This window comes from Dromaius novaehollandiae, chromosome 7, assembly GCF_036370855.1.
Source record: "Dromaius novaehollandiae isolate bDroNov1 chromosome 7, bDroNov1.hap1, whole genome shotgun sequence".
Taxonomy (NCBI): domain Eukaryota; kingdom Metazoa; phylum Chordata; class Aves; order Casuariiformes; family Dromaiidae; genus Dromaius; species Dromaius novaehollandiae.
Genome location: NC_088104.1, coordinates 9,834,920 through 9,850,817, shown reverse-complemented (window position 1 = coordinate 9,850,817; position 15,898 = coordinate 9,834,920). Strand labels below are relative to the sequence as shown.

At 40.5% G+C, this 15,898-nt stretch overlaps 1 protein-coding gene across 3 annotated transcripts in view; it reads right to left on the bottom strand.

Annotated features, from left to right (window-relative positions):
* The window catches only part of DPP10 (dipeptidyl peptidase like 10), a 280,467-nt gene that overhangs the window by 130,491 nt on the left and 134,078 nt on the right, over positions 1-15,898 (bottom strand). For all 3 annotated transcript variants that reach the window (XM_064514641.1, XM_064514640.1, XM_064514639.1), the window contains exon 5: positions 8,692-8,766. In XM_064514641.1, the coding sequence (XP_064370711.1) occupies positions 8,692-8,766 (75 nt within the window). The remainder of the gene's footprint in view (positions 1-8,691; positions 8,767-15,898) is intronic.

The following is a 15,898-nucleotide window of genomic DNA, read 5'->3' as shown; positions in this document are numbered from 1 at the left end:
TTAAAGATACTCAGAAAACTAGTACATGCTTGCTTTTAATGTAAATTAAACGCACACTAGAACATAGCAAAAATCAATATCCTGGAATAACACCACCTCTTAAAAATAATTTGCAAAATAAAAATTTACAGTCAAAGAAACTATTTCAAAAGTTGAAAAACTTTGGGATTTTAGACTGTGCTTAAATCCATCTGATATATGAAACAGAATGCTTGAAAAGATTTGCTAGCAAGTGTTTTTGCATTTTGGAAAAAACCAAACAAAACAAAACAAACTCACTATTTCATCACTAGTTTGTAAGTCTCATTCATACCACTGTGGCCAAAGAGAGATGTTAATCCCCTCTGGTATAAAATTCACGACTACTAACAACACATACTAGTTTGGCTGCAAGACTGAAACTCTGAATGTGTGATCAATGACTATTTTAAGATTAAGTGACCATCTGGGATTACATTCATCAATACTAATGGTATCTTATTTAAAAGTTTAATGAGAAAGCTATAATGCATATCACATTTCTCACTAAGATACATTATTATTGAATTTCAGATAGAGGGTATTATGGAAAATGAAATAAATGCAAAATAAAAGAATATTCTTTAAAAGGGATTTTCCAAGTGTATTGAGCACATGATCCAGATTGTAGGTATTTTTTAACAGAGCTATTCTTTTAGTAATTCAACCGTGTTTATATTCAGTACGCTTAGAAAGAAGTAGGTCTTTTAAGTTAAGTTAAATCAGTGATTATGAAACTTGCTAATATCTACATCATAAAGAACATACATGGCATTTTCAGCAAAATGTTTTAACATGATGGGTCACATCCATGAAGTGATTTTGCTGCTCAGAAGTCATTTATTCACTATAGCTGAAGATTTGAGCCAGCACTTATATTTGAGAAATCAATAAGTGCAGAAGCTGAACTAGCAATGATTCATGCTCAGGGTAAAACCTGTCAGAATAGAGAGATGCGCAAAATGTTCTTTTAGTCCGTATTGTTTTGGAAGCAAGAAAGGGAATTTTTTTTCTTGGGAATATAGAGCAAAGAATTTTTAAAAACAGACAGGGAGGGATACCTGCGTGACTATCACTGCTCGCAGTGAATTTTGGCACTCTTAATAAAACCAAATTAAAGCTTTCAAGCTTTTCAAGCTACTAATGTCATACAGTAACAGACAGATGTGTGCCGCTGCATTGCGGTACCTAATTACAGGTTGTGTGGGACGCAGCTCCGTTATAACGCTTCGTGTTTAATTTTTAAAACGCACGCGTTTGCAATAGAGAAGAATCCAAGCGGGGAGTCACCTGGTAACTTTTCTCCCCCAGAAATGAGAACGTGGCTGCACATGTCTACGTGGTGGTCAGTGGGGAGAAAGCACTATAACGTATACTCATATGCAACAGCCTTCGCGGTATCTCCCTGTCCTGCTTCCAAGACAGAGATACTACGAACCATCCTGTGTTACCTGTCCTGCCTAAATTTAGCTTAGTATGACAAACTGGTCCATAACATATATACGGCCTCAAACGCACAGAAAACATCGAAGGTCGCTGCGTGCTCGGTGAGAACAGCAACACCTCACCCCTCTACATTCAGGCACCACTAAAGGCAGAAGCAAAAGTGAACAATGTTATTTTATGCAGTAAACACAGAAAAATTCATAGTGGGAAAATATACTGCATATACAGTCATTTAATACAGTCTCCAAATTAGGACTCCTAATAGTACTTGCCCTGTTATTTATTCAGGCTGTCCTTTATTATTATTATTATTTTTAATAACTTTATTTCTCTCTATTCAGCTTTCCTGAGGAAGAGTTGCTCTCACATATCTATTTGGTAAAAATATCAGTAGTAGCTCATCTTCTGAGAAATATGAAATTCACAGATGAAGGGAGCTGCCGCGTTGAACGGTGCAACGTTGCTCGTTTATACGGCATTTGCCCAGAGCGACCGCAGCCGCCGCGGAGCATCGCGTGCCGCAGCAGCGGGACCATGGGAAGATCATCGCTGCGTTAAGACTGAGCTTTCACGTTGCTGGATCTCAGAAACCCTGTTGGACACTACCTGAGGATGCCTGAAATAACAGCATTGAGGCCTGGGATGAAGGAGAGTATTACTGAAAACAAACATTTTCTGTCCATAAACATTCGGTTTGGGAAGCTGAATGTCCTGGAGCTCATTTTTTCCCCAAATGACAGCAAAGTGCAAGGGTCTGCCGTCAGGACGGTCTGTGAACAACAAGTTAAAACTGTGAATTCTCATTTTTCAACTCTGATGATTCTGACTGGGAAAAAAGAGCCACCCTATGCCCTAATTAGAATTATTTTTGTTTCCTTACGCAACCAGCGGCTGCACCGCACTCCTCTAGGTATAAACACAACAGAGCCCCAGTACCTTATTGAACGACAGCAAAATCTTGCCTCATGTGGTTTCCTATGGAAAGGAGGATCTGATCTATTTTTTTTTTTTTCCTCTCTCTCTCTCTCTCTCTCTCTCTCTCTTTAACTGCTACACAAGGCTGATCCAGCAAAAACAAATACACATCACTTGATGAAATCAGGTGCTTTCTGGAATAAATTAAAACCCCTGCAGCTCCAGCGGCGTTATCTATCCTTCATTCAGACAACGAAAACAGGCAGGTGAAAACATATGCACCAATGCGCAACGTGACAACTTACATACTGGAGCCAAATAAATCAGTGGAAGTGTCCAAATAAAGCCGAGTTTCCCTACTTTCTTAATTCAGAGTTTTGGAAAGGCGCAATCGTGACAATTCATCCCCGTCCCGTGGGGGCCCACAGATGGAGCGTGGTCCCATCACCCCATCACCAAAAAAGCCAGACTGGGTTTGTTTACAGTTTAAGTAATGCAAAACACGTGCAGATACTCCAGGTATAGCCCTGCTACTCCTAATGAGTAGTAAGTTGTCTAGTGAACCGAATGCAAGTACTTCCAGGACTGCAATTCAGCGTGGATGAAATGAGAAAAGGCTGAATATCAGCCAAATGCTAAACAGAGAGAAACGCCCGTGATACGCTCTCCGTGCAAAACGCTCCCTCATTTTCTCAAATTCCATGTTTCCCTGCCTTCTGCTTAGCAGGACCCGCAGTTATTACATTTTGCCACGTGACTCAGATGCAACCCTGGATATAAGACAAATTTGTATGACTATTCCAACGGAAGAATTCATGATAGCACATACTGTGACCAAATTTTGCTAGACTCTCTTCAAGGCATGCCATCTCCTTAGGCAGACCTTTGTCTTCTCAGGTCTGTATCTGTGGAGCCATTTAAAAATAAACAAATAAAAGTATAAGAGATAGGTAAGCACTATGCAAAGATTACCTACAGCCTAGCAATTCTGATGTAAAAAATTCCAATCTATCCACATAAAACTTCAACCCAAAGTAGAAGACCGGTCTTCAAAAGAGGTAAATTTGAGTTGCCCTCTTCCATGGGTCGCTTAATATCTGACCTTTTAAAAACCTATTGCTGTTGTAATCTAGTAGAGGAATAAAATATACCACAAAAATACTGACAAGAAATAACTTAGAATTTTGGGAGTGAATCCAACTTAAAATTCCCTGCTTGATCTTTTCTCACTGCCCTAAAGTTGATAAAAACCGATCTTTTCACATCCTTGAAATAAAGATGAATGGGAAAAGTCATGTCTGGATCAAACTTAAGATTTCCTAAATTCGGGATTGTGCCTGCACAATTTTCTTCTGGACTCATTTCAAAGTTAACAAATGAATAAACAAAGGATAACTTTGAGGACCAGCAAAAATCCACATAAAAACCAGATTTATCTGAAGGATCTGCTTTCTGGAGAAGGATCATTTCTGGAGAAAAAACTAACACTGAATTTCATAATGGATCTTTACTTCATATACAGTGCTACATAAAAGAAGTTGTCCGGATCAGCACTGGGGTAAGAAGCCTTTTCTTTATTTTGTACAGAGAGATTTTGTTGAGCAAATTTGTATTGTTTCTAAGTGTTAACAGACACATTTCATTTCTTCATTTTTGTGTTACCAACCAGAAAAGCACTCCAGAAAATGCTCTTTAAGGTCAGATATTCATAAGCATCATCTAAACCACCTTGTAAAAGACACCTGCACATTTTGATATTTCATTTTAATGCAGAACAGTCTCTTGATTAAAAAATGAGAAATAATGCATGGCCATTTCTTTGTCCTTTAATTTTCTGCAGAAAAAAAATCCAATAATTAATATCACTGACCAAGAAGATTACTGACAACTGAACTTTTAGTTTCTACATAATTGGTAGGAAGATAATCTCCTAATGCAGAGCAGATAATCATAATTTAAGACTTCATTGCATTTTTCCCCTCATGGATTCTTTTAATCTGCAGATAAACTCCTGGAGATCCTTGCAGTACACTCGAGTAAGCCGCTACCAGAGGCCATCTCCGAAAGCCTGATGAGCACGGCACCTCTCGCCTTTGGTGCGGACTGGTCAGTATTCCCTACCATTAGCCTCTAAAAATAGATATTAGAGCAGCAAAGCAATGACAGACATCAACGCACAGCAGATGAGCAACTTCATTCTCTTGGGGGTTCTTTCCTTCACACTCATCTTCCTTTGATACATTCAACTACAAATATTCAGAAACACTGCTGATATATATATAATAAAATGTAGCTTATACTGAAAGAGGAAGATCATGCATTGCTAATGGTAAAAAGAGGAAAGCAGGGAAGATTCCCATAAGCTGGTATTCCAAAGAAATCTGAAAGAAGGGAGAAAGAATGGGCAGTTCGTAGGAAAAAACTGGAATCACAAGCAAGGGATTATTATGTCAAGGAAAAAAAAAGGGGGGGGTGCAAAGAAAAAGAGGAATTGCTCTTATTTAGTTTTTCACAGGCTCTTCTGTGGCATACCATGTTTCGGCAAGGACACAGGGAGAACATGCTTGTAATGCCTGGGCAAAAAGCCTACCGATATCCTTTTTCTAATCAATACTATAAATCACTTTTTGGCAGTTGTGAACACCACCGCCTGCAGAGCAAGAAAAATTTTAAATGGTGTTTTAACATGGCCCTTATTAAAAGCAGTAGCGAAACAGCCTCTCCTCTGGAAATCTCAGCTCTGCCTCTCCGAGCATCACGTCCGCCGCTCACACCTTGACAAACTTCAAAGTAAAAGCAATATCCAAACGGTACCGTCACAAAACTGCAACACCACCTTCCCTGCTGCGGTGTTCACACCATCCCGGGAGCATCCGGACGGCGGCACGTTCAGCATCAGCGGCGGCTGCTCCGTTCCCAAATTAGCTCCTGCTTATCGATTTGTTGCCTTGCAAAAATGAGCAGCTTTCAGCGACGCTCATCAAATTAGGGCGAGTGACAGGCAGGAAAGTCGGAACTGCACTAAATTGATCCAGGCAAGTTCTAGCAAAGTCAAAAAACTCGAAGAATTGATGAAAGTATTTCAGAAGTGTGGAGCACTCCGGCAAATAATACCCAGAAAGTACCTCTCAAATTGCCACAGCCTTCGCTTTTTGTTGTGGAAAAGAAATGCCAGAGAGCCAGAGTGCTCGTGCCAGTAATGCTGGCTACTTTCTGTAACCTGCTATAAAAGAGATGGAGGGATTCAATGTCCAAAAAATCAATTTACAACACTTTCAGTTCTTTAGCAAAGGAATTTTCTTCTGCATGAAGTTTACAGAGCTATACTAAAACAGCTGCTATGCCACACAAAATGGTTTTGTTCCTTCTATTAAGCATGATTTAAATGATTCATTCAATTATTACTTTTGTATTCAAAGATGGCTTATTTTCATGCAGATTTATATCCCGTTATGCATAGAGGACATTCTTAATTGCGCTGAAACAACTGCAAATTTAATTAAAGTTTGCCATTCCAAGCATAAAATAGATTAAAGAAAATGCTGACAACACTAAAATAAATATTCAACTATTTAATTTAACTCAACATTTATTTTTAATCCAAACATCAAAATAACCTTGTTTCTAATTACAATTTTGTGACAAAATGTCTTGAAGAAACATTTGTCTCTATTCTTCTTCAATCTGTTCAGCTGAACCACACTAGCTTATTTATAAAACTGTTGATTAATAAATCTGTGTTCTTTGTAACATACAGTAATACAGCTGGAACAGATTAATATATGTAAACATCCATTATCATTTTTAAAACCCCAAAGCCTTATTATTCTGCAAGAGCAGAAATCCAATCAAATATGTTACAGTGCAATAAAACACCTAAACCCATAACAGATAAGGGAAAATAAGGGGCAAACATAGCTGGTAAAGACCAGAGATCTGTGCTAATTTACATCGGGTGGTGAGACCAACTAAATCTTTATTAAAAGTTACTTGTGGTTCCTTGCACTGGTTATTATTAAAAACACCACATTTATCACCCGCTGTGCTGTAATAGATGACAAAAACAAAACCTCAGTTTGGCGAATGCAAATGTTCAGAGTGGCCTTCTGAAGACAGAAACTGGCCTGATCCTACTGAAATCAATTTGAAAATTTCTGATTTGTGGAGTTAATATTTGATGGCTAACAGCGGGGAGGAGGAGGAACCTGGACAGGCGGATAGCAGAAGGAAAAGGGCGCTCCACGGCACCGCGAGCCTGCGCCCGCAGCCCTTCCGAGCCAGCACCAAAGCACCCTGGCAGCCTAACAAGTACGTCACGAATCATAAAATTTGGAGGGAAAAAAAAAAGCTTTTTACCACATATGCACCATAATATTTTTTCCTAAGTTGTGAAAGAATTGCATCACATGCATTTTTTTGTCTTAGAGATTTTCACTTCTACCCTAAAGAACAGATTCTTATGGCACCACTCTATATTTAATGGCACTATTATGACTTACATCAACTGAAGATCTAGCTGGCAACATCCAGCTATTAAACAATATTAGCACCATCACTGTCACTTCTAGAGGATGCCGCAAGCGCAGTATTTTTCTGCTCTGACAGCTGTGAGCACAGCTGGAGCACTCGCGAAGCGGCGGCACAAGCCTCACCCAAAGCCAGCCACCAACACCACCACAAACTGCTTGCCAAACCATATTTCTCCCCCATTTTAGTTTTTTCTTGTCAATACAGTTGAGCCCAGGGCATGGCTAGATGCAAAACGTACATGCTGTAAAGCTCACCCCTCTAAGGACCTAGCGGGAATTGGACTGTACAATCCTGTACTGTGGGCACCAAATCCATGCAACGAAATTGGAGAGGTGATTCTGCAAAGTGAGGTTCTCACTATGGGTGGAGAGCTCTTGGCACGCAGTAGCTCATCTTTACGGAGGGCTAAGCATTCATCCCTGGTGTTTCTTTCTCCCCCTCCTCCCCATTTTTCTGCATCAGCTCTATATGCAATCTTAAAAAAAATTCCGAGCAAACAATCCACCCACAACAAAAATTGCAATATTTCAAATGAGGAAATTAAATCCATATGAGAATTATCAAGTTTTTTCACAGAGTAAGAAACAATAAACAAGGGAAACAGCAAAGGAACAAGTATTTTGCAGGCAGGAATCAAGTTGGAATCCTCCACAACAAAACCAGGGAATTGGGCGTTGTAATTAGCAGCATTGTTTCCTTTTCATTTGTCAATATATATTGTAAAAAGAGTGATTCAAAATCCTCTGGAGTCAGTAGAAAAAACACGTGGTGATTTGGATCTAGCTCCAAATAAATGAACCATTTTACATCAACACTGTTAGAATATTTCAGATTAGCTTTCAGCATATATTCCAGTGTGCAGATATTATCATTACAGCTACAGGTGACCTGCAAAGACATATTTGAATTTCTAAGACACGCAGCGCATGACACACAGCTCTTGTATTATCAGTTAACAACATGAAACTTTAGGTAAACTACCTACTGTAGCATAACAAAAGTAATAGCATTAATCTTTTCCCATATCTGAACATTGATTAATGATATTGAAGTAACTAACAGGCATTTTTAAAAGTTTACAGTTCCAAAATTTTAAAAAATATATTAGCTTAGTATTCACTTAGTCTGTCAGTCTCAAACTATTCTGTAATACTGTGTTGTAATATTGTATACGAACACTGAAGTTCATCATAAAGGGAGTTCATCAAATGTGTCTGTTTTGTGTTCCTAGGTTTATTATTTTAGAAAACTGTATTACGGTATCATTGACTGAAACTCTTTTTGACAAAATAATAAGCTACAAAATCTCTGTTATCTGCATGCTGTGAGAAACAAAGAGCACGCTGGACTATAGAGTCCGAGACACTTTCACGCTACTGAGTTTCAGACTACTCAAGTAAACGATAAAACTTGCGCGACTAGAATCGGCCTAACATTTCATTCAGGACAGTTCACAAACGAGAGACACAGCTGCTCAGGACAGGAAGGGATCCCGCACGAGAGCCTGGCGCCTAATCCGGCCGCAAGTCAAGGATTAGGGACCTCTGCTACAGAAGCTGTGCAATGCTTCCCCGGAGCCACGTCCATCGACACCCCCCAAGACTCTCGTGCTATTTCCATACACCATTAAACACCACCATTTCATCATAAAGTTTTGTCCAGAGAAATTAAGCATTTGAATCGAAGTCTGTTATGAGGAACCGCAGACAAAATACACAGAAGAGGAAGCGCTTCCGAGTTCTCATTACGAGGCTCTGCTGACCGCGTGAGCGGTTGCCTTACCTGCTTAACGTCGTATGCAAGAAGAACAAATCTCAAGTCTGGCGAAACTGAGTATCTTGATGCTTTGAAAGTTACCTAAAATGAAATAACAACACAAGTGAGTTTACAATAGGGAAGGATTCTTTCTTTCCCCCCCAAATTTTCTCATTGTTAGTTTAAGAACTTCCCATGCATAAGGCAGTTCTGATCAAGAACACCTATACAGCTTCTCTGAAAGGAGGACCAAAACACTTCGTAGTCTAATTTGCTGATATTAGTACAACCACAACAGATGAATCAGGCTTCTACTCCAAGAACAAATTAAGAAGTCGATGAGTTTTCTGTCGTGACTGCAAGCACCGTGCTCGAGGATAGCGACTATAACCAATTGGAGAGGATGATGGAGGGCACCTCGGTTTGCGTGTACTTCATGAACGATTATGAGGGAGATTCATCACTAGGTTAAGTTTAAAGATAACGTACAAGAGAAAGAATAACTGTGCACTATGTCTCTATTGCTTTTCTTTTAAGGCCATGTATATAAACATTTTGCAAGACAGCTTGCACTAATGAAAATCTCTCTTCCTTATAAGTAAAAGGCTTGGTGGAAAGAAAAGTGAAACATAAGGTAGCATTATAAAACTAATATTGCTTTATACCTAGCTAAGACTACATGACACCCAATTGAATTCAGGGCTGTAATTTAATCAAGGGGTAATGTTGATGTCAGAAAGAATGTAATGCATCTAATGTAAGAGGAAGATAAGAGCATGCTTTAAAGGGCATTGAAGGAAATAATTTTAAATGAATCTGGAGACATCTATTTACAGAATGAAAGGGAAAGGGAGAAGCAGTGAAAAACGCAGATAAGAATGGAAGAAGTAGGATGGGAAAACTAACAGAATCACAAAAGTACAAGATGAAAGACAATAAATGAATAGCTATGCAGAACTACAGTTATCCAGTATTCAAAGGCTTTCCCTGATTTTGCTTCTTATGCATTCTGCTCCATTTAGTCTAATCCCACTACTAAACTAATGAATTCAATAGGGGTTTAAGGTACACAAACCAGAAGTCACAAACCAGTACATTCAGAGTAGCTAAAGTGTTATTCCTCCAAATAAAGAGGCAGATAGTCCAACAACCTGAGACAGCACTATATTTTGACATACAGGCTAAACTCAAGTCCCTAGATAATATAATCAGAATCAAGTTAACTAAAGAAATCAAAGGGGGAAAAAAAAGTTCTGATGAAAAACTGTATTGTAAGAGCATTACACTGTCCCAAGTTAGAAGAAAAATCTGCAGTCTTAAGGTAGGAAGACAAAAGAAAAAGGACAGTTTCAGAGGGGTTTTTTTGTATTTTTGTACAAAGCACGCGGATTAGATTTCTGCTACGTGCAAACTAGCTTTTGGGGGATAACCACCTTTCAGCCAAGACTCACCACACAAACTACGTTCCCTTTGCTTGGCAAATCACTGACAACATTTTTAGAGGTGGAATTCCTCTGCTTTCTGACAGTTTATTATTGTCCCCACTACCTCAGTCTTCTGCAACATACAACCCAAGCAGCTTTCCAGATCCATTTTCAGGGCATGCAGCACTTACCATTCCCTGCATTTAGGAAGAATCTCCACTCCCTGGTTGTGCCACCACAAAAATAATGATGCACTTAATGCAACACACCTGAGTAGCTCAGCTGCAAAGTATTGGCAGCATTAGGCAACCCCAGCAAGAGCTAACCTCATATTCTGTATCCAGGTAGAGTCTTGTAGATTTGGGATTTAAAATCATTTGAATCCTACTGAAAATGACCTTGTTTGTTCAGTTTGCACTCATGTGCAAAATTTTGCCTGGTTCCAGCACTGTCTCAGACACATGGTGTAGTGGGATACCAGTGAGCTATAATCTCTTGAACGCAGGTAATAGTTTTGGCAAAATACTTTTCCTTTTGCTGATATTATAGGATTATTCTTGCTAAGAGGAGCATAAAGCTATTCCATACTTTCTAATGTTCCACTTAAGAAACAAGAGAATAAATATGAGACCAGCAGAAACCATGTGTTCACTGCCAAGGTTGGCAGCTATGCTGATTTCTTTAAAACATCCTAAAAACATTATTAGCCTATTTCTTGAGGTTGGGTTTATAATCAAAGCTGTAAGGAAATACATGTTCAATTCTAATTGAATTTCAAGGGGATTTAAGTAACTAAAATTTTCATAGACTTTTTTTTTTTTGACACAAGCCGAATTTTGGCATAAACCAATTGGAATAAATTCAGAAACTGTGTACTTGTATGCACAGAAGAAACTCTTCTAGATTAAAAACAGGGGAAAAAACCCCACCTGACTCATTCCTCCTGCCTAACACAGAAAGCAAGCTCAGAATCTGTGAGTTCAGGAAAACAAAAGACAGACAGTTTTTATTTTTTCTCCATAAACATTTCTAAGGTGTTTCCTCAAGCAACAAATGCCTGACTGCATGCCTGAGGAGAGAAGATCAGCTGATGACGGGTTTAAAAGAAGGTTTCAGTCTCTCCCACAGCAGGCTGGACGTATGCCACCGAAGCCTTTGGGAGACCATACAGCTACTGACAATTCTAATTTCCATATGAGAGATTACTCTTTTTTTTGTTTAAACTGAAGACAAGGCAAAAATACATGATATTCACTGCAGGCATAAGATATATTTATTTATTGTGAAGAAGTTCATGAAGGCTTTAACCTGTGGGATATGTTCTCTCCTCAGGACAACTCATTTTGAAGTTTACAAGAGAATGCTGGAAAAATATCATATTGGAGACAGTGGGAATTAAAAAACCTCAAATGTCTTGTTATGAAAAATCTGGAAAATTCTTGCTTGTTCCCCTACCATCTCTGCACATCCGCAACTTTCCAAGCTTCTTGCTTTGTCAGGAGCTGCTGAGCCTCCTTCAGTAAGACAGACCTTAATGCTGCCCTCATGGCTATGCCTCTAGGGTTTATCTTTTCTTGATCTGTAAGAAATGTAGCTCTGGACAAATAAGCTCGGAAACAGGGAGAAATACAGCTCGCTAATTAGGCACGGTCCCTAGATGCAGAAGCAGGGCTAGTTTCCCTCCGCATCACTGCCCAGGACCAGCTCGTTAGGAGGCTCAGGGTAATTCTGCGTGGTGCTGCCCTGCGTCCCCCTGCAAACGAACATAGCGGAAAGATGGAAGGGAAGGAAGAAGATACAGAAACTTCCTTATATCCCTCAACTTTGTCAGTTCTATCTGGCCACATCAACACTTCAAATCCCTATGAAACCATCATTCTTATCCTTAAAGTAGTTGCACTTCACACTTGCATAATTAAGAGCCAAAACACGGCTTTTTCAATATTGGTGCACTGCCTTCCCTTCTAAATTCACAAATCTCCTGTCAGTTTTGCCTATATTGCTGAATTTGACATCACTTCACTTTTTCAGCGATAAAAGCAAGCTCCTAGATCAGATTTTTCATTTCTCACCCAAACAAAACCCCCACTGACTATATAATTAGATCTAACCATATTAAACATTGCATTTCTAGGTTCCTTTGAAAGGAAAAGCCTCATGGGCTAAGGGGTTGAGTTCTTCTCCTGACAGTGATCCATGACGTGAGGATCCACGGACAAGCAATGCCTGCCAGTATCACCACGGCTAAAGACCACAAGTGTGAGAGTCACAGGGAGGCAAAATGAGACAGTGTATTTGAACAACCTTTAGCCCTTTCGCTTTCTAGCTTCCTTCTCTTGTCCAGATTCCAGGTATTTTTTGCTAAATACAGTTTTGCATGGAAAGAAAAAAACCATGAGAATAGTCTGAAACAATGTGAAACAAAGCAAAAGAATGAAATTCTGCAGCAAAGAAATATAAGGGGGAAAAAAAACAGCAATCAGCTTTTTATTCCACCTTTCCATAAAGATTATTAAAATGGATATGCAAAAAGTCTGATGAACAGTATTTTCTCAAGTTTTATTTCCAAAGGCAGTGTTTTGCATGGATGAATCTTATTTTGCATCTTGTATGTTTTGCTGTCAAGAGAAACACCTGCTGCGATTGCGTATATGAGAATTTAGGACAATACTACACTTCACATCATTGCCAAATGTTAAAGGCCAGAGTAAGTACCTATGCAAGTAAGACAGGAGATATTCATCCTGCCTCAGCCTTAACCTGATTTCCATTGCCAGTAAGGGCCCCGCAGCACCAGCTCCCCTTTATTTCTTCTGTTTTCTTAAACCTCGGTCCTGATGTACTAGCTCAATATTTTCACCCACTAGAAAATGTTGTCTCCACGATGTGAGTGAATTTTCCTTGCTGTTACAGTTAAATCGGTGCCTGATTTGTAGTCTTTCAAAACTGTACCATAGAGCAGACAGATGGAAGCGAACTGTGAGACAGCCTAGCCCACAGCTACCAGAATGCATCCTTATCCTGTCACACACATTTTAGTGCCTTTTTATAGTTTCAATGGGATAGTTTAAAATGAAATGATAAATTACAGTTTAAGCCGATTAACTAGAGGAAATTTTCACTTCTAAGCAGTTTACTTAACCTACTTGTTTGGTATTTTTCTCCTTTAGTTTTACCCCTCCTTCTATTTCAGTTTCTTAACTTTTACTTTTCTTACATCCTTACATCTTCCAGACTCTTGTTATTATCCTTCTCTAATTATGGTTTAATAGCCACTTTACGCATATTTAGGCTTTTAGTACTTCTGTCACTCATCAAGGATAAAATATTTTAAGACTTGAATCCATTTCTAGGCCGTCACTTTATACCTGTTAGGAATACTGTTACGTAGCTAATCATACTGCTTTCTGTATTCCATACCTACATCCACATCAGAATTTTAATTAAATGGTACGGCCGAACATCCATGCTCGTTAGCAGTCACAGCGATGCAGCCCGACTTCGCAGACGGACACCGGCCAAACGGCACCCCGTTAGAGGAATCACATGGGACAGAATGACACCAGTTGCAAAATGACCCAGTATTGGGTATTTAAGTTTCCTTGCGTGGTGCCGGCTCTCAGGGGGATTTGTCTTCCAGTACCACTGGAAGGAGAATATGGACCACCGGCAGGTCGGGAGCGAGAGCAGTTCAGCATGCAAGAGCCGAAGAGCAAATACTGTAGCAGTAAAAACACGGGACCTCTGAGAAGAGAGCCAGGTTGTAATTAGCAAAATGCACAGTAATTAGCACGCTGAGGAACGTGGGTTTCCTAGGTTACGTTCCTCCCCGCGCCATTTCCCGGGCCACCCGGAGCACTGAGTCTAGATCCAAAAACGCTGCAGCGCTATGTGCTGTGATGCTTTACTCTAACCCCCAGGTTCCCCATCCAGCAGAAAAGGAGTGAGGTGCTCACAACGTGACCCAAACTAAACCCTGCACGATGGAGCGGGCGTCCTGGCCTGGCAGCTCGCAGAAACACAAACCAAAATCCCGCCAGCCCCTCGCATGCAGCCCCACGGCACAGTCCATGCACAGGGGCAGGCGATGGTGGGGTACAAAGCACGAGCAGACCCGTGAACCTGCCTGGAGTCTGGCACCATCGCTTCACTGGTGGAAAATAACCTCTAACCAATAAATCACAGGATTTTCTCCCTCTCATCTGCCGTCTTTGGCAGTGTTCGCCCCAACTATTTTCTGCACCGAGGAATGATTTCATCAGCAGTATCAACTGGAGAGACCCCGCGCAGAACGGCCCCGGCCCTGACAGCTCAGCGTCCTCTCCACCGCGTCCTGCACGGGGACACCTCCTCCAGGACGTGGACACCTCCTCCGCCTGGACAGAAACCAGTGGCCACCGCCAACCACCGTGACTGCGGCCCCTCCATCTGTCAGGCTGCGCCGTCTCTGCTCGCGCTGCTGCGCCGCAACAGCAAACCTTAACTCATAAAAACCCCTCTGCCAAAGAGGTTTTGCTGAGGGGGTTATCCAGCCTCTAGAGGAGCATGGGAGAGGAGATAACGTTACAAAGTTCGTAACAACCTATTTACAACATGTGCAGGTCATTAAAACGTCCAGTATTGCAACAATTACTAATATTTATGTGGTTATATAATGTTGTTTAATGTATTTACCATTATTCACCCTTTCATTAATCTCTTGTGCAAGGCTCTTAAAGTATAAGCATGTAGACTACTCTTGCAATTAAAGCCCCATTAATCAACAAAGGAACCATAACTGCATTAAGATGCCAGCATTGAGTTTCCTGTCGGAAGAGGAAGGGGGTGTGGTACGGAAAAAAAAAAAGGCAAAACAAAAAAAAATCAGGAAAAGAGAATTATCAGCAAGAAGGGCTGTTTATGAACAATGCTCTGTGAAACAGCAGAAAAAAAATTCCCTGCCAAAAGCTCTGTTCAGACAAAACCTCTAATTCTCCGCTTTTGGCTGCGAGGCCTCCGTAGGGCTTTCACAGCTGGGCTGCCACAGCCTAATCATGATCCATGAGCCGAGACTACTGCTCCGCTCACCCTTCTGACGCCATCCCCTAATTAGCAGGCAGCAAAAAGTAATCCTGTGCTCTCCACCCTTGTGTAAAAGATGGCCCACAGTAACACGGTAATGCAAGATACTTCACGGCATCTTCCAGGCAAGCCCCTGGAAACAGGTTTGCCACTTAATAAGGTTTGTTTGCTGTGGACCAGCATGAACTTTCCCCCGAGCTTGGAACGAAAGCCTTCTTGGGAAGGCACAGAAATGAAGGGGGAGAGCAGGTCAGCAACTGCTGGCGTTGAGAAGGGTCCCAAGCACACAGCTGGTGGGAAGCTCTTATAAATACCTTATTCCAGGATCTACATTTCCAAACTGAAAACAATTATAAGTGTATTGCCTGGCACTACATACAAATCCAAAGCCTCTCGTTCTGTGATTCTAAGTAAGTCCCATCACGCAGGATGGAAGGAAGGTTTGAGGAGGCACCCTTAGATGCATTTCTGACCGAGGATTTTGGATCAGGTGTTTGCTAGAGTGCATGCATGACATCTGTGAATTTTTCCATACACCTACCACAAAAGTGGGTGGAATTGATGGCTAACAAATAATAGCTTTTACCTTTCTCATCGCTATTGCTTTTTTAGAGGAGGACACCAAGGCAAAAATCTCTAAAGGCCTCTTTCAGGGGTTACAATTTGGACAGTGTTATAACAGAACACACAGTCCCAATACCTGTTTTGTCTCACCTCTGAATTTCCTTTTATACTTTGTTTTGGGCTTA